Source organism: Thermobia domestica, chromosome 6 (genome assembly GCF_964235325.1).
Source record: "Thermobia domestica chromosome 6, izTheDome1.hap1.1, whole genome shotgun sequence".
NCBI lineage: Eukaryota > Metazoa > Arthropoda > Insecta > Zygentoma > Lepismatidae > Thermobia > Thermobia domestica.
In genome coordinates, this window is record NC_137459.1 from 97534270 (window position 1) to 97561868 (window position 27599).

General features: G+C 37.8%; 2 protein-coding genes across 2 annotated transcripts in view; one reads left to right on the forward strand and one right to left on the reverse strand.

Moving 5' to 3' along the window:
- Window positions 1-6236: 6236 nt before the first annotated feature.
- LOC145688113 (protein trapped in endoderm-1-like) overlaps window positions 6237-27599 on the forward strand; it is a 109844-nt gene continuing 88481 nt past the window's right edge. Inside the window, exon 1 of the mRNA XM_081761865.1 lies at window positions 6237-6486. The gene's annotated coding sequence lies outside the window, so the exon portion shown is untranslated. The remainder of the gene's footprint in view (window positions 6487-27599) is intronic.
- LOC145687247 (histone-lysine N-methyltransferase SETMAR-like) lies at window positions 12470-12934 on the reverse strand. The gene has a single exon (XM_081760722.1). It carries the CDS (start codon window positions 12932-12934, stop codon window positions 12470-12472), a length of 465 nt encoding a protein of 154 aa, XP_081616848.1.

The following is a 27599-nucleotide window of genomic DNA, read 5'->3' on the forward strand; positions in this document are numbered from 1 at the left end:
CCTGCTGTGTGTTTGGTGGACTGCTCGCGACATCGTGCATCGGGAACTGCTACCAGCTGGTCAGAGCAGAACATTAATGCAACTTTCTACTGTCAGCAGTTGAGCCGTGTTCAAGAAAAACTCAAAACCCTGGAGCCAGCACTTCTCAATCGCTAAGGGGTTCTCCCGTTACGGGACAACGCTAAGCCCCACATGATTAGAGTGACCCGGGACACCATCCTACGCCTTAAATGGGAAACACTATTGCAACCGCCATACTCCCTGGACAATGCACCGTCCGATTATCCCTGAACCATTTCTTGGACACTCACATTAGAGAACTAAAGTTCAACTCCGTAGTAAAGGTGCAAAATGCACTTGATACCTTCTTTTGCTTCACGGCAAACCAAGTTCTACCGCGAAGGAATCCATGCCCATCCCGAACGTTTTCAGAAGGTCGTTGATACTGATGGGTACTATTTTTGATCTTCCAGGTACGTCTTAGACAGGGGTGTAGCCACGAGGGGCCCATCGGGGCCAGGCTCCCCAAATGATTTCCTGGCCCCCCTAATGACCAGATGTTAAAACATCATCGTGAGATTACTTCGCTTCAGTCATTTAAAAATAACAATGTTTACATATACTTAATAATTTACGGTAAAATAGTATGGAAAAATAGTATTTTACCATACCGATCACAAAATAGTATGGTGTTTCTTCCTTATAGCGATCCGAAAATAGTATGGTATACTTTTTGTGACAGTAGATTACACAATTTACGGTGATTTGTATTTGACAGTTTGAAGACAAACGTTTTGACAAGGTACTATAAATTCTATGAAATGAAATGAAATCTTTGAGTTTAATGTCCCACGCCTATGCCGGTTAGGCCAAAGGAGACGGTGATTATGAGAAATGAATGAAATAGTGGAATGAAGAAAGTGGGAGGAAACGGAACCCCGAGAAAACCCATGAGCACGGTTGTTTGTCCACCACAAAGTCCACACGGTGCGAGCTGGGATCGAACCAGGGACCCCAAGCACCGGAGGTGAACGCTCTACCACTGAGCCACCGCGCCCCCCACTATAAATTCTATCATAAAACAATGGTACTATACTAAATCGTTAGTACATTATATTATTTATATGCTGTAATTAGTGTTTCAAGAAAACTTTTTATCAGATGGAAAATTTGGTGAAAAGCAACGTTTTTATTCAGTTTTTCAGTTTGGATTTCATTCGCTTTTTAAAATGCTATTTCGTGTAAAACAGGAAGTGAGATGTAGCTGTTAATAAAATAATTACAGTGAAACCTCTCTAAAGCGGACAGCCGTGGGGAATCAAAAATTGTCCGCTATAGAGAGGTGTCCGCCTTAGAGAGGTTTCAATATTTTCTTACGTAAATTAATAAACAAGGTAATATGCAATTAGAAAAAAATATTTTTGCATGAATCATGTATTTATGAATATTACCAAAATGTTAGTGTACCTGCATTATTTTGCTCCATGCAATTCGAGGCACAACATAGGAATAAGATGTTATAGTTCTCTGCACTTTACACTTATCGCTACTTACTATGTTTTCGGTGTGTTGCTTTAATTTCTAAATTAATTGTAGTCCAGGAATGACTTTTTTAAAAGACAATATGCGTGCCCGTGGTCAAAAATACCAAACTGGTCTTCTGTTTGGTTAGAGATTCCAGCGGGACAGTGGAATGATGTGTCATCTCAAACAGTGGGCAACTGTCATTCACTTTTGTTTCTGAAACAGGTTGGGTGGGAGTGGAATGCAAGCAAAGGATATAAGGGTGTTGTGAAACAAAGACCCTTCCTCTGGGTTGCTGAATAGACAATTGAGGAGGCAAAATGTTGTCACACCCACATGTTCTTCCTTGGTGACATACGTATGAATTACTAAAGGTGTATTTTTACTGCACTTGCCAACATGTTTCTAGAGAAAGTGTCCGTAATACGGAGGTAAATAACACCTATAAAAGACAAGAAAGACTGTCCGTGTCCGTACTAGAGAGTGTCCGCTTTAGAGAGGTTTGCCAATATGTTTTTTCCTATTATAGTGTTTGGGGATTACAAAATATGTCCGTTATGGGAGGTGTCCGCTTTATAGAGGTGTCCGTTAGTAGAGGTTTCACTGTATGTCTTTTTAGTCACGAATAATAAATAAACATTTTTTCAGAAAATCTTAAAATAAAGTAAGTGCAATTTCAAAGAAAATCAGTCTTATGTATAAAAGTAACCAAGAAAGTTCTGTCGCTTTTTGCGTAGGTCTGCGATAGTTGGCCCTCACTGGCGGCCGGGTTTCGTCGAGTCGAAACATATATCTCGCGTCGGGGTGTTGAAGTACCACCGCGTAGCAGCGACAGCGAGAACTTCGTCTTGGTCCGCACTTCTTAGATTCTTCGCGGAGAATCGTGAAGGGACCAACACGAACTGTCGCCAGTCATGTGCATGCGGTTATTATTATATATTATTTTTTGCTGACGAATTGTTCCTAAAGTGAGCTCCGAGGGTCAAGAATAACCTCTGCCTCAACATCATGACGTGAAAAATCTAGAGATAAGTGCGATAATTGTATGAATTTAGATGACAACTGTCGTCGATCATTAGAAAGTGAGTATGCGAGAACTATGAAATAAAGTAAATAGACACGCGTCATTTTGTTACAAAATTACATGGCGAACACATTTTATCTAATTCCAAACAGTTATCGTCGAATATACACGGTTGAAGGAGCACTGTGATTGACCAAATTAAAAAGATCTTAACGATTTATCCCTTTACAAGCGCCATCGTAGCGAAGTAGGAAGAACACTTGCCTAGTAATCATAAGGTTGGTGGTTTGAGTCCCCTTCGGGGTAATTTTTTGGTACTTTTTAAAAGTGTTTTTTTAGACTCACCTTAATGTAACTAAATCACACATATAGCCGATTTAACATTTTGGGGGAGTAATTTTGTGGTTCATTGGCGTTTTGTCGCATCTCTGCCGCTGGTGGCATAATTTTCAAAACGGTAGAGGGGCCACCGGGGATCGTCGCTGCGGCGCCGCCAATGTTTGGCGTGATGTCGCTAATTGCCAATTTGTGGTCCACCGACGCTTACGGCATGGGGACAATTCAGTGTGAGTGGCGAAGCCATTCAGCAGCACCTTCAACTGAGGAAAAACTAGAAGTTGGGTCGATGGGTCCCAGATAACTTGATTCCGGGTCAAAAGGCAACGCAAGCAGACACCTGTGTTTCTTTGCTATCTCGTCTGAGTAAGGAGCCATTTCTGGACAAGGTGTTGTCATGTGATGAGAAATGGGTCCTGTACGAAGTTCCACGGCGCCGTTATAATTGGTTAGCATCCCATGAACGGTTCCAAGACAGCCGAAACCAGTACTACACCAGAAGAAAGTCCTCCTGTGTGTTGATGAACTGCTCGTGGCATCGTGCATCGGGAACTGCTACCAGCTGGTCATCGCATCAATCCAACTGTGTACTGTCAGCAGTTGAGCCGTGTTCAAGAGAAACTCAAAACTCCCAAAGGGGTCCTTATGTTACAGGACAACGCTAAGCCCCTCGTGGCTAGGATGACCCGGGACACCATTTTACGCCTTGGATAGGAAACACTATTGCATCCGCCATACTCCCTGGACATTGCACCGTCCGATTATCATCTGTTCCCTTCCTTGGACAATCACTTTAAAGGATGCCAGCTCAAATCCCAAGTAGAGGTGCAAAATGCACTTGATAACTTCTTCACTTCACGGAACACCAACCTCTACCGCGATGGAATAAATGGCCTTCCAGAACATTTGCAGAAGGTTGTCGATCTATTCTTGATCTTCCAGATACGTGTTAGGTGACATATGAATGTCCGGAGGTGGTGAGTGAGAAAGCGATAGAATTTTCTTTTTTACCTATATAGATCGGTTCTGTGTATTGAAATAGTTATGCACAAAGGTATGTTTGGTCGGGGGCAGTAGTTCTTGGTTAAACATAATACAAACTATCTGTAATATAATTTATGAAATTACTATTATTATTATTATTATTATTATTATTATTATTAATAATAGTAATAATAATAATAATAATAATAATAATAATAATAATAATAATAATAATAATAATAATAATAATAATAATAATAATAATAAGCTAAAACAGTGTTTTTAGTTTTCCGGAAGGAAACCAAAATTTTCCAGTTTTTTTCAGGCTTCAAAAACACTAGCTGTAACACATTTTTTTTTAGATTGTAGCTGCCCCCCTTCAAAAACGACGGGCCCCTCCTACAGAAACCTGCTGGCTACACCCCTGGTCTTAGGTGACATATCGATGTTCTAAGGTGATAGGTCAAAAAGCGACAGAACTTTCTTCGTTAATTTTATACATACTATGTAAAACTACTGTATAAGTTCTAGTATCTCGAGTTCGGGAAGTCGGAATGTCAAAATTCCTTAAGATTCGTGTTCCTCGTGCTCTACTTTACAAAATATATAAAAATCAGGTGGGGTCCAGTTTGCTTCCCTGCAACCGAAAAGTACCTTGGAAGTGTCATCAAGGAAGTAACTAAAAAAAAGTGCAAATGATCCCAGGTCAGTATTTGTAACACACAAGTTCACATCAGTACTTACGAAGTTCTAAACCGTAAGAAAGTGGGAGGAAACGGAAGCAAATAAAAAAAATTGAAACACAGACATAAATCAATACAATTGTCTCGATCGATAGATGCTTTCACAATTGTTAAAAGGTGTAATTAAAAACATTGGTTTCGGTTTTGAAAACCGCATTTGCGGTTTCGGTTTTGAAAACCGCATTTGCGGTTTCGGTTTTGAAAACCGCATTTGCGGTTTCGGTTTTGAAAACCGCTTTTGCGGTTTCGGTTTTGAAAACCGCTTTTGCGGTTTCAGTTTTGAAAACCGTACTTGCGGTTTCAGTTTTGAAAACCGTACTTGCGGTTTCGGTCTTGAAAACCGCTTTTGCGGTTTCGGTTTTGAAAACCGCACTTGCGGTTTTCGGTTTTCAGAAAACCGGTTTTCTCAAAAACCGAAAACCGCAAATGTCACAAAAATTCAACCGCACTAGTTTCGACTAAACCAGTAATGAATTACTATGACAGGAATATTTGCCAATACCGTCGGCAAGCCTTCCTAACTTATTCTGAAATCCTTTTTCCAGAACCTCTGGCGCCACTTCAACAGAGAAGGAGGCCTATGTGACTTTCCGATTTCAAAAATGGCTTGAGTTCGAACATTATGAAATAATAATAATAATAATAATAATAATAATAATAATAATAATAATAATAATAATAATAATAATAATAATAATAATAATAATTTATTGTCAAACCAGTATCCTTTCAAAACTCAGTACCGAATAAGGCTGACACGTTTCTGTCTTTGTTGAGAACGAGAAAGACCATGAAACAATGGTTAGTTACTGATGAAACTGACATTAAGAGAGCTTGTAATTCTATAATAGTATTTTTATACATAGATATCCCCACAAGCCCTCGGAATGAAATTTTCTGAAACATTGATCTCGATGAATACTTTAACATTGTATTTGGATCTGAGCACTATCACAAAATAATTAAACTTGAATCGATTGAAAAATGGAAATGATAGTTGTTTGTAAGGATCATTTAAAAATAATAACTTTAGGTATTGAATGTTCTTTGTAGGATAGTTTTCATATGAAATAATAAACGCTGGTATATATTTCGAAGGCAAATAATTTATTCCGAGTTAATAAATTTTTAAACAAATTCAAAAGCTGTGTTTGCATTTTCTAGACACGAGACCGGGCAGCAATGGGAAATCTGGTACTTTCATAAGTTGTTAATTTATTAATAACTAAAATTCGGAATTATCTTCAATACGGATGATGCCTCTTTCATGCGTATTTTTATTTACATCAAGGAAATGAGTCAAGCATAGGGAATGCCGTGAGTACTTTCTTATGCTTTTGAATAGTTTAAAGAGCGTGCACGCTGACCACTATACTAGTTTTGTAGGCTTCTCTTATAAATAAGTAGATGTTATACTAAGCATTATGCATAATTAGAGTTCACCAGTCGTACACGCAACGTCAATCTCCATTTAGTTGAAAGGAACATTGACATTTGAAATGATTATAGGGTAGAACTTTTTTCTTATTTAAAAAAAAAGTTGAGAAATAAAGGGAGAGGAAAATATTACACCCCTCTTTAGAGTCAAAGGAGAGGCGCAAAGAAAGATACTTCAGTCACTTCCACATTGAGATCAAATACTCGGCCCTATTGGCCTAACGCTCCTGCCAAGAGTTCTTGAGGCCAATGGAGGGGCAGAAAAGAAGGAAGGTCCGAATGAATAGATCCCTTCAAGTTACCAGCATGCCAGCAGCTGCTTAGACGCAAGAGAGAACGTTATCTGCGTCTGGTTCCAGGGCTCGCTCCTGCTCTATATTGACACTTCTTCAGTTGATGAATTTACCAAGAGCAACGTGTTCGGTGGACGAAGTCACGGTGAGTGTCAGCTTTTTTTCCTTGTTTCTTTTGAAGTGGAAATACGTTATATATATATATATATATTTGAAAGGTAATTTTTCTAAAATGAAAATTAATGTATCTATCACAACTTTTAAAATTATGGAATATGCCAGTACACAAATTGTATCTTGAATATCAGTACATAACATCATACGTCTCCTTACGCGCAATATTGTGATAAAGTATGAATGTTCTAAACTTCTAATGTTCTCCGCGTTCTCAAAAACAGGATTTATCTCAATAATTCATATTCTCTAAGGGTTGGAATACAATTGCTAAAATTCTCTCATCTATGATTGGAACTCTTCAGGTGTATATTCCGACATTGAACGAAAAAGTTTTTTCTTTCTTTCTTTCTTTCTTTCGTTTTACTTCCTTTGTCGATTTGATTTTTCTGTTCCATTTCAGCACCGAGGTGGTATGTATGAGATATAGATCTACAGTTTATAGTGGAATCCGAAGCACCGTAATGTGTTCAAATATCCAGGATCTCTCACCGGAAATCGAACCCGGGACTGCATGCGCCGAAGTCGCGTGCAATCTACTAGACCAACGGGGAAGCAGAGCTAGAAAGATTTATTCTCATTCAAAGATTCTCTTAAGTGTGACAAACCAGTAACTAATTTCCTAGTTTTGCAATCTGTAAAGAGTTACAGTCGTCCAGACAAGTTCTAATGAACGATTTATGATAAGCATATTTGATGCTGTCGCTATTATTATTGGCTTTGTAGACAGGAGTACGCTACTTTTTAATTCTGAAATTTCCCCATGAAGTTCTGTTAACACTGAAAGTTGTGTGCCTTGAACGGAAATCAAACTCAGAACCACGTACACCAAATGAATGTGAATAACAAATTGTACGTATAGACTCGAGATCTGTTAGGAACCCAACACATACTTCAAAAGTTTTGAAATTCATTCTGCTAAGTTGATGTATGTATTCGGGAAAAAAATGGATGATAGTTCACTATTATGATCAGGCTGAGTAACCTACCAACTTTTAATACCCGTTCTGTAATGCCTTATTCAGGCGGTGCCCACAAAGGAGATCATAATGCACAGTGTGAAAAAAGGAAAATTAAAATAACATTTTTGAAACTAATAAAAACTTAAATATTATATACTAGCTGAAATACCCGTCTTTACATGGAGAGAATAAGTTTATAGAAAATATTTGAATCTCTTTAGGATACACATTTTAGTGAAAGTATAATGACAAAAATCCGTTCGATATTCTATTTTTGGCATACATATTTAATCCCCATCCCCCTTAGGATACGCCAATTAATTAAAGTGACCTAGATAAAGTCCCAGGTTGAGGTAGGGCTAGTTACTATATTCAAAAATTAATTTCAAACTGGTCAATCGTTTTCCCCTGATGAAGTCAAAGACAACCGATAATATTGCTTTGAATGTAAAGAAGGGAATTACAGGAAACGTCTCCTTTTCTCCACTTTAAGCTGGGATTCTCAAAAACGCTGTGGCACGTAATCCACATAGTTTTATCCTTACTTTTAATAACAAGTTTTTATATCAAGCTTCATCTTTCTAACGACATGATCGTATGAAAACCCTGTTTTCCCTCTTAGGATTTTAATCAAAGTAACATGAAAAAATTGCAATTCGAGGTAGCTGATAACTATATCCAGAAATTCATTTGAACTAGTTCAGCCATTTTCCTATGATCACAGACAAGAAACTTCTCATTTCCATAGAATAAATAAGTGGGGAATTTATATAAGGACGATAGTTTGTAATCAAGGCTGTGTGTTTTTTGAAGGGGTGGTACTGGAGATCAGAACCATTAAGTTCACCTTGTCCCGGGTTCGATTCCCCGTGAGAGAGCAACAAAACTGGAACGAATTACTATGATTTTGATTCCACCTTAAACTGTGGGTCTACGTCTCATATAGTCTCAGTGCTCAAAAGGAACGCTACACTTAAAGAAACAAGAAGTTAAGTTTTTTTAAAAAAAGTAATCCTTTTTCGGTGTTGACATGAACCAACGAGGATGGGGTGGTTGGAAGTTCCAACTTATTAGCTAATGAAAATCGATCTATCCAGGGAACGGAAGAAGGAAACTCGCACACAAATTTGCAGTATTTTCTTCAAGTGGGTGTCGACTTTAAAATACTCTTACTTTTAAAGATCGCAACAAATGTTTGGAGATTTGATTTTGGTACAAGGGCGGCTCTATAATGTAGTCACAAAGTCACGTGCCTTCCCAATTAACACGAAGAAAATAATTAAGAAAAAATAGACATTTATTCCTGTATACGAATGAGGTACGAGCGAAGAAAAAATAATTATTTTAATATGGACTTCGCAACATTGGTTGATGTATATGAGATGTATATCGTGAGTAACACAATGTAAGTCACGATGCTTGATGTTACTCTCTGTTCGCATGTTCTAGGAAGGCTCTTCTTAACGAGGAGCCGTGGCTCAGTGGTAGATCGTTCATCTTTAGTGCATGCGGTTCCTGGTTTGATCCCAGCTCGCGCCAAGTAAACTTTGTGGTGAACAAACTTCGTATGCGTGGGTTTTCTCGGGGTTCTTGTTTTCTCGTACTTTATTCATTCCATTATTTCATTCATTTCTCATCTAGGTGGTTAGTCTAGCCGGCATAACCGTGAGACGTAAAACTGAAAGATTTTATTTCATTTCATTTCTTTGTAACTACCGCCTGCCTCACTGAGCGCCTTTTAAACGATTGCCTCTACATACGATGCAATCACACATTTTTCGTGACGAAAAAATCCATTTTGATGAGCAGACTGGACCCTGAAAGAAAATTAAATAGGGTGAATCCTAAGTTCTATAGTTGTGCTGACCCACTCAACCCGAGCGAAGCGGGATAAATTTGTTTAGTTTCTCGTACACATACAAGAGAATGACTAATATTATATGAAAGACGAGAAGAATCTACAGTAGCGCCGTGTAGCGTAGTCGGTTCCGAATGCGGACCGGTTCCGGGTTCGATTCCTGCTGGGGACACTCGGTAGAAAAAATGCAAAAGCTTTTTGAGCCTTGCCATCGTGAGTAAAGTTTTCCTGGGTTTTCCTCATCACACTAGGCAAATGCCGGGGTGGTACCTACCATACAGGTTCCAGGCCGCTTTCTTCCTTCCTCAATCCTTTTTTCCTTTCCTTTTCTCGGATAGCGTGATCGCCGGGGAGCTTCATCCCTCATACTTGACGCGCTAGCATGGCCGTAGATGCCGAAAGCCCAGATATCTAATTTCTAATTCCTAATCGTGAATCCAGAGTAGAATTTTGAATAATTATTTGCTTGCGATGCTCATATTCAAATTATTTCAAAGCAAAAAAAAAAAAAAAAAAAAAAAAAAAACTTTTTCTTAGTGTACGTTAAATTTCGGAATTTAATAACACCTGATGTGTGTTTACGTAACTTTTTTCTTTTTCTTTTCTTTTCTTTTTCTTTTTTCTTTTCTTTTCTTTCTTTTTTCTTTTTTTTTTGCTAGCACTTAGAAAACGATGTATGTTTATGTAACTATTTTTGCAAGGATTTAGGGATCGAATGAACATTCTTAAACTACATTTTAAATTGATTTACTACCGAAATGTTACTGTGAATACAAACGTGCGAAACCACCGACATATAGGTAAGTGTTACATTTGTATAGGCGGGCAACACTCACGGGTGGTCAGTAAATTTGATCCACGGTAGACTTGCGGAACTACATGCATATTTTGCAGCTTCCTCGTGCGTATATGGTTTGCAAACGCGTCTTAGCCATGGAATATCAGGGTTCGATTCGTGATTAGAATACGTGTGCGCCAGAGTATATGTTAAACAGTCGATGTAAGTTTTGTGACGAAAATGAATAGTATTTATTTATTTACTTCTAAAATAAAGACTCGATAATATTTTTATAATGCATTGAAACAAGTAGGCCTACGCATTCAATTTTGATCGTTTCTAAAGAAAATGAATAAATAAATCTCATTTTCTCATATCATTTGCTTTAGAAACGACCAAAATTGAATGCGTAGGCCTACTTGTTTCAATGCATTATAAAAATATTATCGAGTCTTTATTGTAGAAGTAAATAAATAAATATACAATAAACGAAACTACTTTTTTTTTTTTTTTTTTTTTACTATTCCTTAGATTTTCTATCCGTTCCAAATTGCACTCTTAAGTATACATGTTAATGTGTATGTAACCAAATGATTTTTAGAGAATTGATTGAGAAGAGACGCGATGGCTCAGTGGTAGAGAGCTCGTGTAATGGTACGATCTCAGCACACGCGACTTTGTGTTGAACAATATCGCGTCCGTGTGTTTTATCTGGGTTTTCAAACTTCCTCCTACATAATCATTCCACCAATTATTTCATAATTCACTTTCGTTAATTCATCAATTCCCTTTAGCCTAAAGGACATTACTATAGACATACAACTAGAAACTTAATTTAATTTACAAAATAGATTGAGAAATTTTAATTAAACAAATAGGTTGAGTAGTGTTGGCAACGTCAATTGCTTTTTACTTCTTGAATAACTTGATTTTTTTTGGTCATTCAGCAAGCTTTTTTTTTATTCATTCAGTACATTCAGAACTTTATGAAAGTCTTATGTTGAATGTTGTTGTATACCTTAATGTAAAAGCATCTAATTCCCCAAGGAAAGTCCAAAATCTGATATAATTTTCAATGTGATCATCTTAGTTGTACCAATAATATACTAACAAAAAGCTCAAAAACCCAAGCGGGTTTTAAAGTAGCTTTTTAAGGTGGGTCCAACCGGAAAAGACCCACCGTGTTTTTTCGGGCTGGGCCCACTTGGAAAAACCCTGCAGGGACTACCAGAGACGTGGAGCAGGTGATTTTCTAACTATTTCACGACAGTCAATGGGATCGCAGGTGCCTGTCCGATCATTTTAAATTTGCAATCAGACATATGGAAAACGCGCCTGTTAACAATTAGCTTGAATAATAATAATAATAATAATAATAATAATAATAATAATAATAATAATAATAATAATAATAATAATAATAATAATAATAATAATAATAATTGTTTGTTTGTGCCTCTAGAAACAGTGATTAGCCAAGCACAACACTTATGTCACATTGAGGATTATGTTACAGATCGTAGAACATTGAGAATATAGATTAAGTAAAAAAAAGCCCGCCTTCTTTTGTAGAATTTCGAACCAATCAGATCTACAGAATTTGAGGTTTGTTGCCAGGGATGTAATGGGGCGTATACCTACCTAATATTTTTATAGTCCAGCGTACACTCATCATAAGAAAGAATGAGTGTATACTGGGATGGGTATGGGTATACGCTATATATTTACTCTCGAGTGACAATATGATAGAAGAAAGTTTGGTGATCGTGAAAAAAGAAATAAAATTGGAGATTTCAACAGATGTACATGTTTCATGGCCTCTTCAACCGAGAAAATGACTTTTAGACGTCCGTCTGTTCGTCCTGATGTAAACGTGTTTTCTTGCTTAGATGTCATACGGTTCAACGTACTAGGGTTCGGGCAAAAGTCATGGCAACTATTTTTTTCTTGAAGATACCAGTCCGGTTGGAAAATGTGACATATACAGACGAAAGGACAGGGTGTTAGCTACATGTGTGGACAATGAATAGCACTGAAATACTGTAACACACTAATTTATTACGGTAGTATACAGAGTAATATGGCCTTCACGGTGCAAAAGAATGACAACACAGTACGCATACAGTTGACACGACAAACCTGGGCCTAAAGACCCTCAAAGTAGTCCCCTGCTACTTGCACCACACGCTACCAACGATGCGCTGAATACCATCCGCCTCAGCATTTGCCGCACTATGTGTGTATCGGGTCACCTGTTCGCATTAGCAATGTCCTCGCGTGTTGCAAACCGCCTACCACGTAGTGATTCCTTAATCTTTCGAATGAAATCAAAGTCACAGGGCGAATCGTCAGGAGATTACGGTGGGTGCTCCAATTCTTCCCATCCCCAACGTCGCAGTAGCTGCCCTACACACTCTGCTTTATGTGGTTTTGCATTGTCGTGCAGGGTTATTGCACTGTCCACAAGATCCGGACGTTTCTCCCGAACGCCACGTCGTACCTGTCGCACCAGGAAGTCCCTGTAGTACTGTGCGGTCACTGTTCTGTTGTGTAGAACAAAGTGGCAAACAGTGACATCCCTGACGTTATACGCGACGATCACCATCAATTTGACTGGGGAAGGATTCTGACGGAACTTCTGCCTCCTTGGTGATCCAGCATGTCGCCACTCCGTGGACTGACGTTTCAGTTCTGGTTCGTACGCCCTGGCCCTAAATTCATCGATGGCGATTATTCGTGACAAGAATTGATCGCCGTCCTGTTGCCAGCGTGCAAGGTGGTCGGAGCATATTGCATAGCGCATCCACCTTTGAACTCTCATCAGTGCATGCGGTACTCACCTCGATGCGATTTTGCGTAGTTAAAGCTCATTACGCAATATCATGTGGACGGTGCGTTTCTTGATGCCACTTGCCTCCGCCAACTTCAGTAGCGTCCATCGTCTGTCTTCATCCAGGAGCTGCTCGATGACGGCACGTGTCATGTCGGTCCGCACACTGACAGGTCGTCTCGGACGTTGCTCATCACTGGTTGACACACGTACTTGCTGAAACTTTCCTACCCACCGTGCTACTGTCCGGTATGGTAGGGCACTAATTCACTGTGACATTCCATCGCATTTCTTCCTCGGAGAACGGTTATTCTGATCTAAGCGCGCTGCTCAACAAAGGTTACTTCCATCTCGCACGACACTCACCAACTGACTGATTTCACAGCCCTCGCTGTGCTACTACCAGCTATCACAGAGCCATCTGTTGTTCTGCATACACACTATGCCTACAGAACTTCCACACGACACATAGAAGTTTGTGATCCGCTCACATATCTGCAAGAAAAAAATAGTTGCCATGACTTTTGACCCAACCCTCGTATCTGCACCAAGTTCTAAACTAAAACTTTTCATAAGATTCCCTAGGCGATTTTTTCCGAATTTTCCTCCTACCTATAAAATTAAGAATAATTTACTCAGGGGTAATTTTTTTGCGATTGCGATTTTCTCGAAAAAGGCTATAACGATTTTATTTAAATTCCATACCTCAATATTTCATTAGTATTCCTATAATAGATTATAAGTCATTTCTGTAGAAAAAATCCAGAGGGTTAGTTTATTCCCAGGGATGAGTTTCATCTAGAACGGTTTTCTCAAAAACGAAACAAGCGATTTTTTTCGTATTTCATAAATAAATATTTCGTTAGCAACCGAACAATATGACATAATTCATTTACCCGGAAAATATTCACAAAGAGTAGTTTATTCTTGAGGGTGAATTTCTTCCGGTCGATTTTTTCAAAAAAGATCGTGGCGATTTTGTTCATTTTTCATAAATAAATAAATAAATAAATAAATAAATATATATATATATATATATATATATATATATATATATATATATATATATATATATATATATATATATATATATATATATTTTATAACAATGTGTCGTAAATCACTTATCCTTTCCCTTTAAGTTTCGACATGTACGTCTATCAACAAATTCTACTTTAAATACCTTCTCTTTTAATCATTTGACCAAGAATTATTCCTTTATATTAAACATGGATGCATTGAATAGTTTCCAACATCACACAAGAACGCCTGGATCAATTTTAACCAAACCTGGTACAGTATTGCTTGATCTACAGCCGTGACGATAAGACGCCCCTAGCATACCTTGGAGAAAGTGGGACAGGAAGATATGTAAAAATGGTCGAAAGAGACGTTATTAGTGTCAAATCCGAAGTTGTCGGTGTCGCTGAGATAAATAATGACATTTCCGATTCCATTGAATAATGACACTTCCAAGTTTAGCACACCTGGGGGGAGGGGAATTTTGACATGAAAAAATAAACGCTACAACTAATATTAGTGCAGAATCCGTAGCTTTGGGGACAGTTCTAATGTCTCATAAATCCAGGTTTATTTCCCACTGAGGTAAAATCCCCTTAGCACAGATAGGGAGGATTGCAAAGGATAAGGGTGATGTATAAAAATGATTGAAAACGACCGATATTAGTATGGAATACATAGTGATCAAGATCAATGAGATGAATAGCGGAACAATAGCTGACGTGTAAGTCCAAGTTCATTAGCATCTCTGAGTGGAATGGTGATATGTAAAAATAATCGAAAATATCAATATTAGCGTCAAATCCATAATTTACGTGGTCCATACATTGATTGGTGACAGATTCGATGTCCTTTAAGTCCAAGTTCAGCCTCAAGAGGGGTAAGACCGTACATGCTACGTAGAGGGAGTGGGAGGGTATGGCATAAAATGATCAAAAACTGTCGATATTAATATCGAATCTAAAGTTTTTGGGGTCCGTAAGTTGTTGATGACAGTTCTGGTGGCTTAATTCAAATTTCAGCCCCCAATAGGTTTAATATCTAATTGCGCTACTTGAGAAGCGTAGTAAGTATGAATCGTGAAAAATCATAATAAATGTCCTCCATTAGTATCAAATTCAAAATTTTCGGGGCTTCTTAGATGAATAGTGACACTTCCATTAACGTTAAAGTCCACATTTAGCCTCTGTTAGCACCCCTAGAGGTGGAAAGGAGTGGCATTTAAAGATAATCGAAAACAGTCAGTATTGTTGTCGAATCCATGGTTTTCGGTATCTCTGAGATTAATAGTAACACTCCCGATAACGTAGAAGTCCATGTTCAGCTTCCATTGGCATGAGGGGTGAGGAGTGAAAGATAAAATATTTTAAATGACTTATATTATTGTCGAATCCACAATTTTTGGTGTCGCTAAACTGTTGTTGACAATTCCGATGCTTTTTAAGTCTAAGTTCAGCCCTCATTGGAGATAAGAACCCTTGGCAGACCTAAAACGGAGTGGAAGAAGTGACGTATAAAAATGATTGAAAGCAACTAATATTAGCGCTGAAACCAGCGACTAATGTTAGTTTTCACGGTCACTGAGATGATTAGTAACATTTCCGATGTCGTTTATATCCAAGTTAAGCCTCCATTAGCACCCCTGAAGGGGAATGGTGACAAATAAAAATTATCGGAAACGACTAATATTAGTGTCGACTCCATAGATTTTACGGTTCCTAAGTTGATTAGTGAGTTTTAATATCCTTTAAGTACAAGCTCACACTGAGAAAAATCCGTTCTCCGGACAGCGGTATATTGTACAAATATACGGTATCCTCTTGCTTACTATAGAAATCAATACGGAGCATACGTTATCCGTATGATACATAGGCACTGCCGTTTGATGTTACATCATGCCGTTGCAGGATGTATGACATCTAACAGTTTTCCGTATATCACATGTATATACTTATGTTACCTTCGTCAGCTATATGCTATATACGTCCATTTGTATGTGAGATCCTGACCGCCTACATTGTTTCATACAGAAAGTACGTATAGATGGAACACTTATACAGAAAGTATTATAAAACATGCGTTTTCAGTTATACGTCTGGTGTACGTTAAGTCCAAAAACTACAGGAATTACGCATGTAACCTATCTTTTTAAGTATGCCACCTACAATTTTTTTTCTCAGTGCAGCCTCCCGTGGGATAAGACCTTCGAAGCATATCTAGTTGTGCAAGAGGATAAAATAAAAGTATTGAAAACGACCGATATTAGTGTTGGGTCCATAGTTTTTTGGGATTAGGATTAGGATTTAGATTTCTGGACATTCGGCATCGATGGCTATTTAGCCCGTCACGTTTGAGGGATGACGCCCCTCGGCGAGCACACTGTCCGGGGAAAGGAAACGAGGAGAGGATTAGGGAAGGAAGGAAGCGGCCTGGGACCTATAAGTTAGGTACCACCTGGTGTAAATGAGGAAAACCCAGGAAAAATCTCATTCAGGGTGGCTGGCCTGAAAAAGCGTTTTATGCTTTGTCGACCGAGTGTCCCACCGGGAATTAAACCCGGCACCGCTCGCACCGAAGGTGAGAGCGTTAGCGACTACACTACGCGCAGGGCCACTCCATAGTTTTCGGGGTCCCTAACTTATTTGTAACATTTCCGATGTTTTCTAAGCCCAAATCGAGTTCTTTCATTTCGAGCAAAAAGGAATAATGCTACAGCATATAAATCAATGAGCTGAAAAGTGATGATGGCCCAGTTGTTCAACAGGCTTAAGCTCTGATGTACGAGGGACAGCTGGAAAGTATTTTTCCCTTCTTTTGTTCTCGAAAAACTGTAAAGTAATGGAGCGAACAAGAAATTCTTTTTATGTGAGATCTATCCATTGGTGACGTATGACAAAGATCCTACAGATGATGCTGTTGCAGTCCTACTAGAAAATTTAGATGAGTAGTCCATTCAGTGCTCAATAAGTATGGAGAGATGTGTTTTGAACTCGTGGTCATAGGGCAAAGTGCAAGGGGTTGTGCTGCACAAATGGACCCATGGTTCTGCCTTCTGACATCTGACGTTCTTCCTCTCCTCTTAGACGACAATGCGAGACCACGCATCACAGATATTTGAGACATGAAATTTATATCGAGTTATGTCCACTATCTGAATATTCATGAATCTCAAAATAGTGATATCCACTGGACGTTTCGTGAACATTCTTTTATGATGCATAGAGTAATACCTAGGTATAACATTAATAAAGAGAAATTAATCAAATATGTTATTTTATTCTTGATCAATTACAGTTTTCAACCTCCAATGAAATTCCCCTTGAGTGATACCCAAGTGACGAAGTCCACTTCTAAGGTCATTTGCGTACCTACAGACACATCTGTACTGGGCATATGCTCATTGGACGTAGCAGTGTTATTTATACAGGGTGATTCAAAAAGGACTTTTCAACTTTGAAAGAATATAAAATACACATGAAATAACTTAGAGAATCGATATAGGTGTCAATTTGTAGCAAAACACTTCAAGTTTGATTACCGCAGTGCATTTTTTTTTTTTTTTTTTAAGAAATCGCTACTTGGGTATCCAGGCACGAAAGGGCCCTTGACGCACTTAGCATAATTCAAACGTACAGAGATTTCTTTCTTTTTTTAATATTAACTTTGCAGACCCTTGGCGCCTCCTGTTTGTTCAAGCAGTTTTCGCTCCGTCTCTCCTTGCTTTTTGCTTTTCGCCTGCAAAATGCGCGTTTCATTTTGCATTTAGCCCCACTTTCCAATGAAAATAGAATGCGTGCAGTGTATTAGAGATTTCGGCATTAGATACGATTAGGACAGTCCATTAATTGTATAACGCTACAGAGCATATGAAAAGTTTACAATTTGTTACGTTTTGTGACATAACAAAGGGATTTAAGGGATTCTTTTTAACAATTTAACTGTCGAAAACTTTCAATCATTTTGTAGCATCTCACTGATCGTAAAATTACCAAAGAAAAGGAAATATTTCTGGCAATATTTAAGAAAACTCGCTCTTAAAAAAGCGGAAAAATGATAGTGACTATAATATGAGTATTAGAGATTCTAAATCTGAATAGATGGGCACAAAGGTAACCAGCAGCAGATTTAGAAAAATATTTTGGTAGGGGTTTCTCTTAGGAATATTTCGTGTTCAGAAATCCCAAAATTTTAGGGGTAGAAGCTTTAAGGTTAAGAGTAACATTTGATTCGTTTTCTATAGAAATCCTAAAATTTTGGAGGAGCTCAGCCCCTTGCCCGCCTGCGTAAATCCGCTACTGAAGGTAACTGTGCAACAAAGAGGATCACAAATTGTTAAAAAATCTCGCTTTGTACTTAATGGACAATAACTTAATTTCTTACAAGTTTGTGCCACCTATTAATTATGTCAGAAAATTTGCCTGAACGGTCCAAATGAGATTTTCACTAAAAAGCCATCGGCGTCGACACTCTGAATCAGCATCTCCTTCTTGCTCTACATCTCGCCGTTTTCGATCTAAGGTTGTCAGGTAAGAAACACAACTTGCTATCGTTGCAACTAGTGATGTCGACCGTCTCGGCTCAGTTCAACTGAGCCATCGGCTCGAGCCGGCTCAGTTGCGATGAACCATCTGCTCGGTTCGGCCCAGATGAGCCATCGGCTCGGTTCGGCTCGGCTCAGGTGAGCCATCAGCTCGAGCCGGTTCGGTTGCTATGAGCCATCGGCTCGGTTCGGCTCGGCCCAGGTGAGCCATCGGATCGGTTCGGTTCAGCTCAGGTGAGCCATCGGCTCGACCGGCTCAGTTGGGTGAGCTGTTGGTTCGGCTTACTTCTCGGCTCGATGGTGACTGAGCCGTGAGCCGAGCCGCTCAAGCTGTTGACAATACTAGATTAAAGTTGCTAACTACTTGCTACGAAATGTTAAAACAAAAGCCCAATTTTCGAAGTTGGATTACGAGAAGACAAACAAAATGTCTTATATTTGAGTATGTAGTAACTGATTTGTTAATCAATTTCTTAAAATAGTGGGCACTAGTATGGTCTCTGTTGTAAATATCATTCAAAACTAATGAAATAATAGTGCAAATATGTAAAAGATCGAGTACGCCTATAACTATTATTGTTAAGGTCGTGTAACAGCATCTATATAGTTTTTAAAGGAATCCTTTATGTTTATCTAGACTTGTTTTGTTTTATTACTTCCATCTATTTATCAATAACTGAAAAAATATTTCTAGGCGAACTTGTATTTTTTTCTTTGTTGTTAATCAGGACGATGCTGCGCCCAACCTGGTCAGCTCGAGCCCTGAGCCACCGGCTCAACTCGAGCTCCGGCTTGGCTCGGCTCTGTTCACCTGAGTCATCGGCTCGACCCGGCTCGCTTGTGATGAGCCATCGGATCGGCTCGGGTGAGCCGTCGGTTCGGTTCGGCTCAGCTCAGGTGAGCCATCGGCTCAAGCCGACTCGGTTGCGATGAGTCACCAGCTCGGTTCGGTTCGGCTCAGTTGAGTCATCGGCTCGGGCCGGCTTGGTTTGAGTGAGCCATCAGCTCGGCTCGGTTCGATCCAAATGAGTCGAGGGCTCGAGCCGGCTCGGTTTGATGAGCTGTTGGCTCGGCTCACTTCTCTGCTCAGCTAGTCGCAACGGAAAGTGTCCCCAAAAGTGTGAAAGTTCAATTTACAATATTGTATCAGAAACAGTGAGTCTTAATTGTAACAAACCAAAACAGTGTTGTAAGCTAAAGATAAGTAACAATTCCATTTACTTAAAATGTAAATATCCAAATAGCAAGTTGTTTTCTTCTGTTATTTTCTCTCGGAGACTATTGAAAAGGTATATAAGCCAAACGTCATTTGGACCGTTGCATGTGAGAGTCCGACTTCAACCTTTCTAACTCTTTAGTCCAGCGTTTCCCAACCTTTTTCAACTTGCGGCACACTACAGGTGAAACTTGAATTTTCGCGGCACATTCATATAGATATTATTATTATTATTATTATTATTATTATTATTATTATTATTATTATTATTATTATTATTATTATTATTATTTGTAAATATAAAATACCGTGGTATTTTTTTTCTGTGATTACTGATCTCCTTTTCACAGAGAAGAAAGGTGGGTCACTTGTTTTCCTCCGTGGTAAATCATTAAGCTTATTTTTCATTCTAATTTAAAAATAAAAAAAACAATTACAATGAAGTATAGCCTCAGGTTTTTAAAAATACGCTTTCTTTTCCGAAAACTGTATTCAAACTTTCATTAAGAAGGAAGATCATTAAAGAACAAAGAAACAAATCTTTTCTTTTGAAACACAAATGTAGGTCATTTCTATCCATGTTTGCTTTGTCGAAAGGATTGAATGATATTTTAAAATTTCAACTTACGAAATAATCTGCAACAATAAAGAAGCAATAATGGTGATAAGAATGATGGCAAATACTTTTCTAACATTAAAAATGTACAGAATATTAACAGAATATGAAACTTAAAATTGTATATTCATAGTAGAGGTTCATAGTAACGTGAAACACAGATATACATTTTTCCTCATAAATATAATGTGATATTCAATGTCTGCTATTTGATTGTAATAGAACTAATAATTTTGTTTTGATTTCCTCGCGGCACACCGGTTGGGAAACGTTGCTTTAGTCGGTCTATTTACTTTCTCTGTTTTAGAGCAGAATGAAAGTGCTAGCATATCGATTTAGACAAATGAGTACGCGATACGATGGAAAGAGGATTATCTCAGATTTCAAGAAAGAAGCTCTCCAATTTTAAACCTATCCACAGAATAGAAGCTAATACATATAGCCACAAAAGCAAAGTATAATTGAAGTAATTTAAAATTTACAGTAATTTAAACTAATTTATTGCTCAAGTATTGTTCCAGTAATTTAAAGATTTACGCAGTGCACTGGGTGTCTAAACTGCTGGGCCTGGGTATCCATTTGGATACAAAAAGGTAGCTTAAAAAATGCCCTGGATTAGCGTAGTGCGGTAGTATCACATTCCATCACCGCGAGCGCGACCGTAGCAGTGGCGTATGTTGTGGGCAACAGAGGCTACCGGCGGTAGCCCTGACCATTAATAAAGTTAATATAACACGTATAAACTAATTTTAAAATAATACGTTTACAATTTATTATTTTCTTTTCATGGCACTAGTTTCTCTACAGGGTGTTTCAAAACAACACCGACAACATTTGGAAGATGATTCCTGACACCAAGATAAGACGAAAAATGTAGATCAACCTGGGAGAACGAATGCTTTCTTTCCGAGTTATAGGCTGCCCTTAAAAATTTCAAGCGTACGGTCCATTTTTCTTCATGGAGAACATGTCACTGATATTGTGTATCTTGATATGTTGGATTGTTTTATAAAATTTCTTATAAAGATGATGTACAACAACACGACAAGACCTATTACCACCAGCAAGACGGCACACCGTTTCATTTCCTCAAGGAAGTTCGAGATTTCCTTGTTATTCTCTTCCCACGTCAGGGGATTGGCCGTGCAAGTCCTGTGGGATTCTTCCTGTGGGATTTATTTAAAGATCGAGTGTATGTTCCGCCCCTAACAATCATGCAGACCTGAAAAATCGGATCATACGCTGCCATTGCAAAAGTTACGCCCCATCAGCTGAAACGAGTGTGGGAGGAAATTGAGTTCCAGTTGGATGTTTGCCGTCGGCAGTCACATCGAACCAACATGAGACTTTGATGTCAAAGTTGGAGTGCTTTGCTACAAATTGACACTCCCTCGTTCTTATAAGTAATGTCATGAAACTTCTATATGCTTTCAAAGTTGTAAAGTCCTTTTTGACTCATCCTGTATAGTGTGACAGAGACAAATTACAAAAAAGGGCTTTTCAGAACTTTTATTTTAAATATCTTTTGTGCTTAAATAGTTAGCTTTCCTATCTTTTGTATGGTCGACCCATGTTTTGGTCTTGCTGAATCTACATGTGTCGCACTCCAAACTTTAGTGGCGAAAACCGAAACTTCTATATCAACAAGCGGGTAATAAGATACTATCTTAAATAGATGTCATCTTTCATCCCGTTTCTCAGAAGGACGCGATTCCTCAAACCAAGAAGAGAATGATGCTGAAAAACAGTCATTCCTATAAATGTAAAATAGATGTATTAAATTGTGACTGTGATTTAAAAACATTCAATTCAAATGACTGCTCTTAGGGAAGTCGCATTGGTAAAAATTTAAATTTTATCGGTGCAATCTGAAGGAAGAAAATTTTTCTGATGTATTAATTCTTGTATACAAGAATTAGTACGTTAGATAAGCTTTTTTCTTAGCTTGCGGCGATAAAATTTAATTTTTTTTACCAAAGTGACTTCCCTCAAGAGCCTCCATCCCATTTTTCATCAATAACTTTTGCTTTTTGTAGCTCCAGGTTTCAAGGAACGACTTCAAATATAAAGCCGTCTACGTTCTACATACATTTCCTTATTGAGATACTTTTGCTGAATGATTTAAATTAATACTACGTTGGACAGATGCTCAGATGTTAGAACTGATTGCTTATCGTTACTAATCCAATTTGGTTGTGTGTGTACACTGTGTTATGTCTTCTTATTAGGGAACTTTGCATTCCATTTCCATTGAGTTGTTTCGTGGGTGTATCTGTATGGGAAGTAATTCAAGAACTGTTCATCGTTCTCACCCAAGACGATCAGTAGGGTAGAGAGCACGAGAATATTTTTCTTATCTGGAAAGAACATTAAAAAGGCAACAGTGTGTAGAAGTCATCTTGTTTTTCTTTCTTTTTAAAAAATCTTCCTCTCTAGGAATGACTTTGCTGGGGTGTTCAACCGGAAGAAACATGCCTACCGTAGAATTGAAAACTTAAGCCTTACTGCACTACATAAACCATTGGAGCAAATTTCTCCATCAATGTTTTAATGTTTGACAAAATCTTATTGAACAACGCCTTTTATACGAGATTCAATACCTATTTCGATGAAATTGGTCAGTACCTGAAAATGAAATTAAACTTTCAAGATGAGTGTAGAGGAGAGCTAGACGTCAATAGATGTCAACGTGTGCTTTTTGATTTATTTTAAAGAAACGGACAACGCATAGATGAATTAACTCAAATGCAATAGATATATTGAAGCTTCATCTAAACACAGATAATGCTTTTATTATTATGGAGAGAATTTAATTATTGGAATCGTGTTTCTCTTCTGGCAAATGAAGTGCTCTCAACAATGAACAAAACAAAAATAAATAAAACGAATCATCTTTTGATTATTGGTTCCATTTAACTTTACATGAAATGTGAACATTCACCTCTTGTACTTGATTGAACTATTGTGAGTTTTTCACTCTCTAAACTATATATTGAGGAGATTGGAGCTTTATAGAGCACCTTCATGGCTAAGCGGTTATGTACGCGCCTTTGGCGTCGGAGACCCGGGTTCAATTCCCGGCTGTAACTCATATGGTTTGGATCTCACATTAAGCTGTAGGTCCACGTCCTATATTCCCTTGCTGCTAAACGGGACGCTTAACTCAAAACTAAAAAAAAAAAAAAACTAAAAAGAAAAATTTGAATTTTATAATGCACGACTGCTCTAATCTGTGGCTAAATAAACGCTCCTTCTTAAAGTTTAGGAATGTCTCTATAAGGTTCATCAAAGCTATACTTTCTCTGTCTAGTGCCTTAATAAAAATCTTCATCAAACTAAGCTTCACGTGTAACTGTAATGGTTGCAGAAAAACATTTTGACGATTCACAATTGGTTTACAAAATATGATCTTGGTGCCAAGAATGAAGATTGTCTTTGGGGCCAGTATTTACGGACTGATAGTGTTTTGCTTTGTGCCAACCATTCCAGTCACATAAAAACAATAGAACTTGATATTATATATATATATATATATATATATATATATATATATATATATATATATATATATATATATATATAAACACACTGAGCAAGGCTATGTGATAATAAGTAAAAAAAAACTATCACGTAACAGTTTCAACACAATAACTGTGTCTTCATCAGACTTCCACTCCTTCTGGCTGCTTGGGAGTTGGTCATGACAAGCGTATGAAGGCAGGAGACAAGGTGATGAATTGGAATGCAGGATCCTCGATAAATAAAGAGTGGGAGAAGATTCTGCTTAAAGAAGAAGAAATAAAAAGGAAGAAGAAAAAAGAAAAAATAATAAGGAAAATAAGGATAATTAGAGGACAGAATGTATCCAGCGAAAAAGTAAACTTTTAATTGGACAAGTGTGCAGCTAAAAAGTGAAAGTGAAAGCCACACAAGTGTTACTTTTTAATGAAGGGACGGAGCCTAATTAAAAGGTGATCTCCGAAGAGTATATAAGTGATGACCAACTCCCAAGCAGCCAGAAGGAGTGGAAGTCTGATGAAGACACTGTTATTGTGTTGAAACTGTTACGTGATAGTGTTTTTTTTTTAATATTATCACATAGCCTTGCTCAGAAACAGGTAGACTAACATTAAACTACCAATGTGCATAAGCCTTCATACTTAATTTTCAGCTATCAATACACAAGCACCAGTCAGTCAGGATTATGTCCCAAAGGACGTAATTATTTACATGTTAAAAAACTGTACCTCTATTTTCTATAAGATAATCCTTAAAATTACTTTGTTGTTTATTCTAATACAACTTATCTCAATACAAACGTATGCATATTAACGCACTAATTTATATAAGAGAACGAACTAATTTGTATATTTATGCACGGTATATTGTTATATGTGTAAATCATCAAGGGGAATTATTTTTCTACTATATTTTGCAGTAGTCCTATTCTTCGGATAATTTCTTGAAGCGGTTCTTAACTCATTATTTTCGTCATGTGTTCAGGAAAAAAGTATAACTTCAGCACTTGCGGTTTCAATTAAATAAATTTACATCTGTAATGTATGCCTTTTTACATCTGCTGAAAACTTGAGAACTATATACAGAACAATTTATGACTAGCGTATGATATCCACCTCCTAGGTTTTTTGGAACAATAGTCTTCCTATATCCATTAACAGTGAATCCATATCAATAGCAAATTTTGAAATAAGCGATTGTAATTAAGTTCAATATGAGAAACTAGTGTTCTCTATTTAGCACGGAGTTATGCCTTTTATCTAGTGAGCAAATAATTCGGGAGATGAGAGAGAATTCTTTTCTATACATAGCATATTTCCCTCTATATATAAAAAAGAAAATGTGTCTCGGGAGGATGTTTATATGAGTACACATTGCAAGGTATTTTATAAGTGCAATAATTTTCTTCTCAAACACATCTCATCTTCACCTCTAAAAGCATCGTACTTCACATGCTGATCTTATGTAAATTGCAAATTTGTCACTTTTTCAAAAAAAAAAAAAAATGTATTTGCTACGTAAAAAGTAATCACAAATCAGCGTGCGCAGCAGCGCACACAACCAAGTTCCGGCCGCGCTGTAAGCTAACTTGACACGAACGACTACATACACCAAAATGGTTATTTTCGAGACATTACTGCTCGTTGGGAACACCAAAATACACACAGATACTGGTAGTGATATGTTATTCAAACATGCCAAATCTGAAGTGTAGAAGACAATCAGGAGTTGAGATATGAGCCTCCTCAAACTGCGTTTTCCATGGTTTCTTTCTGACGCTCACTAATGTAAATGTTTTATATGTTCTCGACGAGCTAGAAACACGAAATTTCGCACATTGATAGGGGATAACATGTACAGTAAGGGACATTTCTGGATGGTACACTTTTGCCGTAAACTTCCATATGGGTATAGCATCCAGAAGTGTCCCTTACTGTACATCTCCAGAAAATTTAAGCATTTTATATAACACGGCTAGGTAGGTCAAACAGTGCTATCAACCTCCCACACAGACCAAATAGTTATTCTCGAGATATCGTTATTGAGAAACTAATGATGTCAGCAATATACACAGTTACTAGCAATGATATGTACAAAAGTATCAAATCTTACCTGTGAAGGACCATGGAGAGTTGAGGTACAAACCATCATAAACTGCGTTTTTCGTGGGTTACTCACTCAGTGACTGACATAAATCTTTGGTATTTCCAACGAACTAGAAGTAAGAAATTTCGAATATTGATAGTTGGTAACATGTACTACATCCATGCTCATTAAATCTTTCGCATATACTGTAGTTCACGATTTTTCGCACTTCTTACATTTTTCGTTCCGCCTTTAGGGGAAGGTTGTGTGAGTAGTAAGTGGAGATGATAGAAAGTTATGATATCGATTCTGCCAAGTTCTTGAAATAAATTTTCTTATTCTGACAGTACTTGAAGAACTTGACCAACAAACAAGTTACAACAGATCACAACTTACCTTGGCTGAAGAATTTTCCTGTATTGGTAACGTAACTAGTTGACCAAGTTCTTCAAATGCTTTCAGAATGAGGAAATTTATTTCAAGAACTGACAGAATCGATATCATTACTTACCTTGGCTGAAGAATTTGGCTGTATTAGTAACTTTACTTTCTTTTACTCGTTCGGAACTTGGCTTCTTTTTTGACTCGGAGTGATTTGGATTTTCTTGTGCAAAAATACATAAGATCATATTTTCATATAAATGACGGCTTTCGTGTTGTACAGCCTAATTTATACCTTATTATAGGGTTGTGAACGGAACATTAGACTATTAAAAAGTAAACAAAATTTTTAGAGCCGTTTTTAAGAGATACAGAACTTTTTGTTTTCAGCCTCGTAACTTTTTATTTAACTTATCCTTATTCTGGGGCTTAGGAAGAACGTTCGACGAAACATTGAAGAATGGCATAAAAACATTTGAAATTTGGTCTGGATACGTTAAACGGTATGGCCTCTAGGCAAATATACCTAGGTATATACATTGGAATAAACGGACGAACAGATTGGCGTACGTATATTATAAACTACCTATTCCGGTATATAGGAGGAATAAAATATGTAAATCTGTTGAAATCTCGAATTTGACTCTTTTCACGATCACCATATTTTCTGCTCTCCAATCGACGCTCGAAAGTAAAAAAGAAATGGAAGTATTTCAAAGAAATTTCTTATAAGTCCATTCATTGGTAGCTTAATTATTAGCTTGGATAAATCACTTAAAGCTAAATAATTCTTCACGTGTATTTAGATTTACTCATTTGAATTCCTCGTATCCTTACAAGTAACACTTCACATCGTTGCTGCCGGTCTGACGCTAAACTATACATTTTCGGAAAGCACTAGTCCTAAATAGGATAACTACACAGTGCGACGGTCAGACGTTGCCGCGTTCAGGACTTATGGAGCGTCAAACATTAACATGGGGTTTATGAGAGTTACAGGAAACGAAGAAGAACACAAGGTTTGTGACGTTTGAATCGACGTTGTCTGATTGAGCACTTGTTTGCGTAAGTTAAAGGGTACAATCAATGTGCAAATCGTCGAACAGAGCATGAGAGATGCAAAGAGTGCGCTCACAGTGTGCACACTTGACGAACGGTAGTTCGCCGCACGTGAAGCACACGTCACCTTCGTCGAGGGAGTCAAAGCAGTACTCGTGCGGAGAGATCCACATTCCCGGCTCCTCGTCCAGATAGCCAGCCTTGTGGAAAGCGTACCGGA

Bases quoted from the DNA above. Each gene is read 5' to 3' on its own strand.
- LOC145687247 (XM_081760722.1), bottom strand. From the start codon at position 12,934: ATGAGAGTTCAAAGGTGGATGCGCTATGCAATATGCTCCGACCACCTT.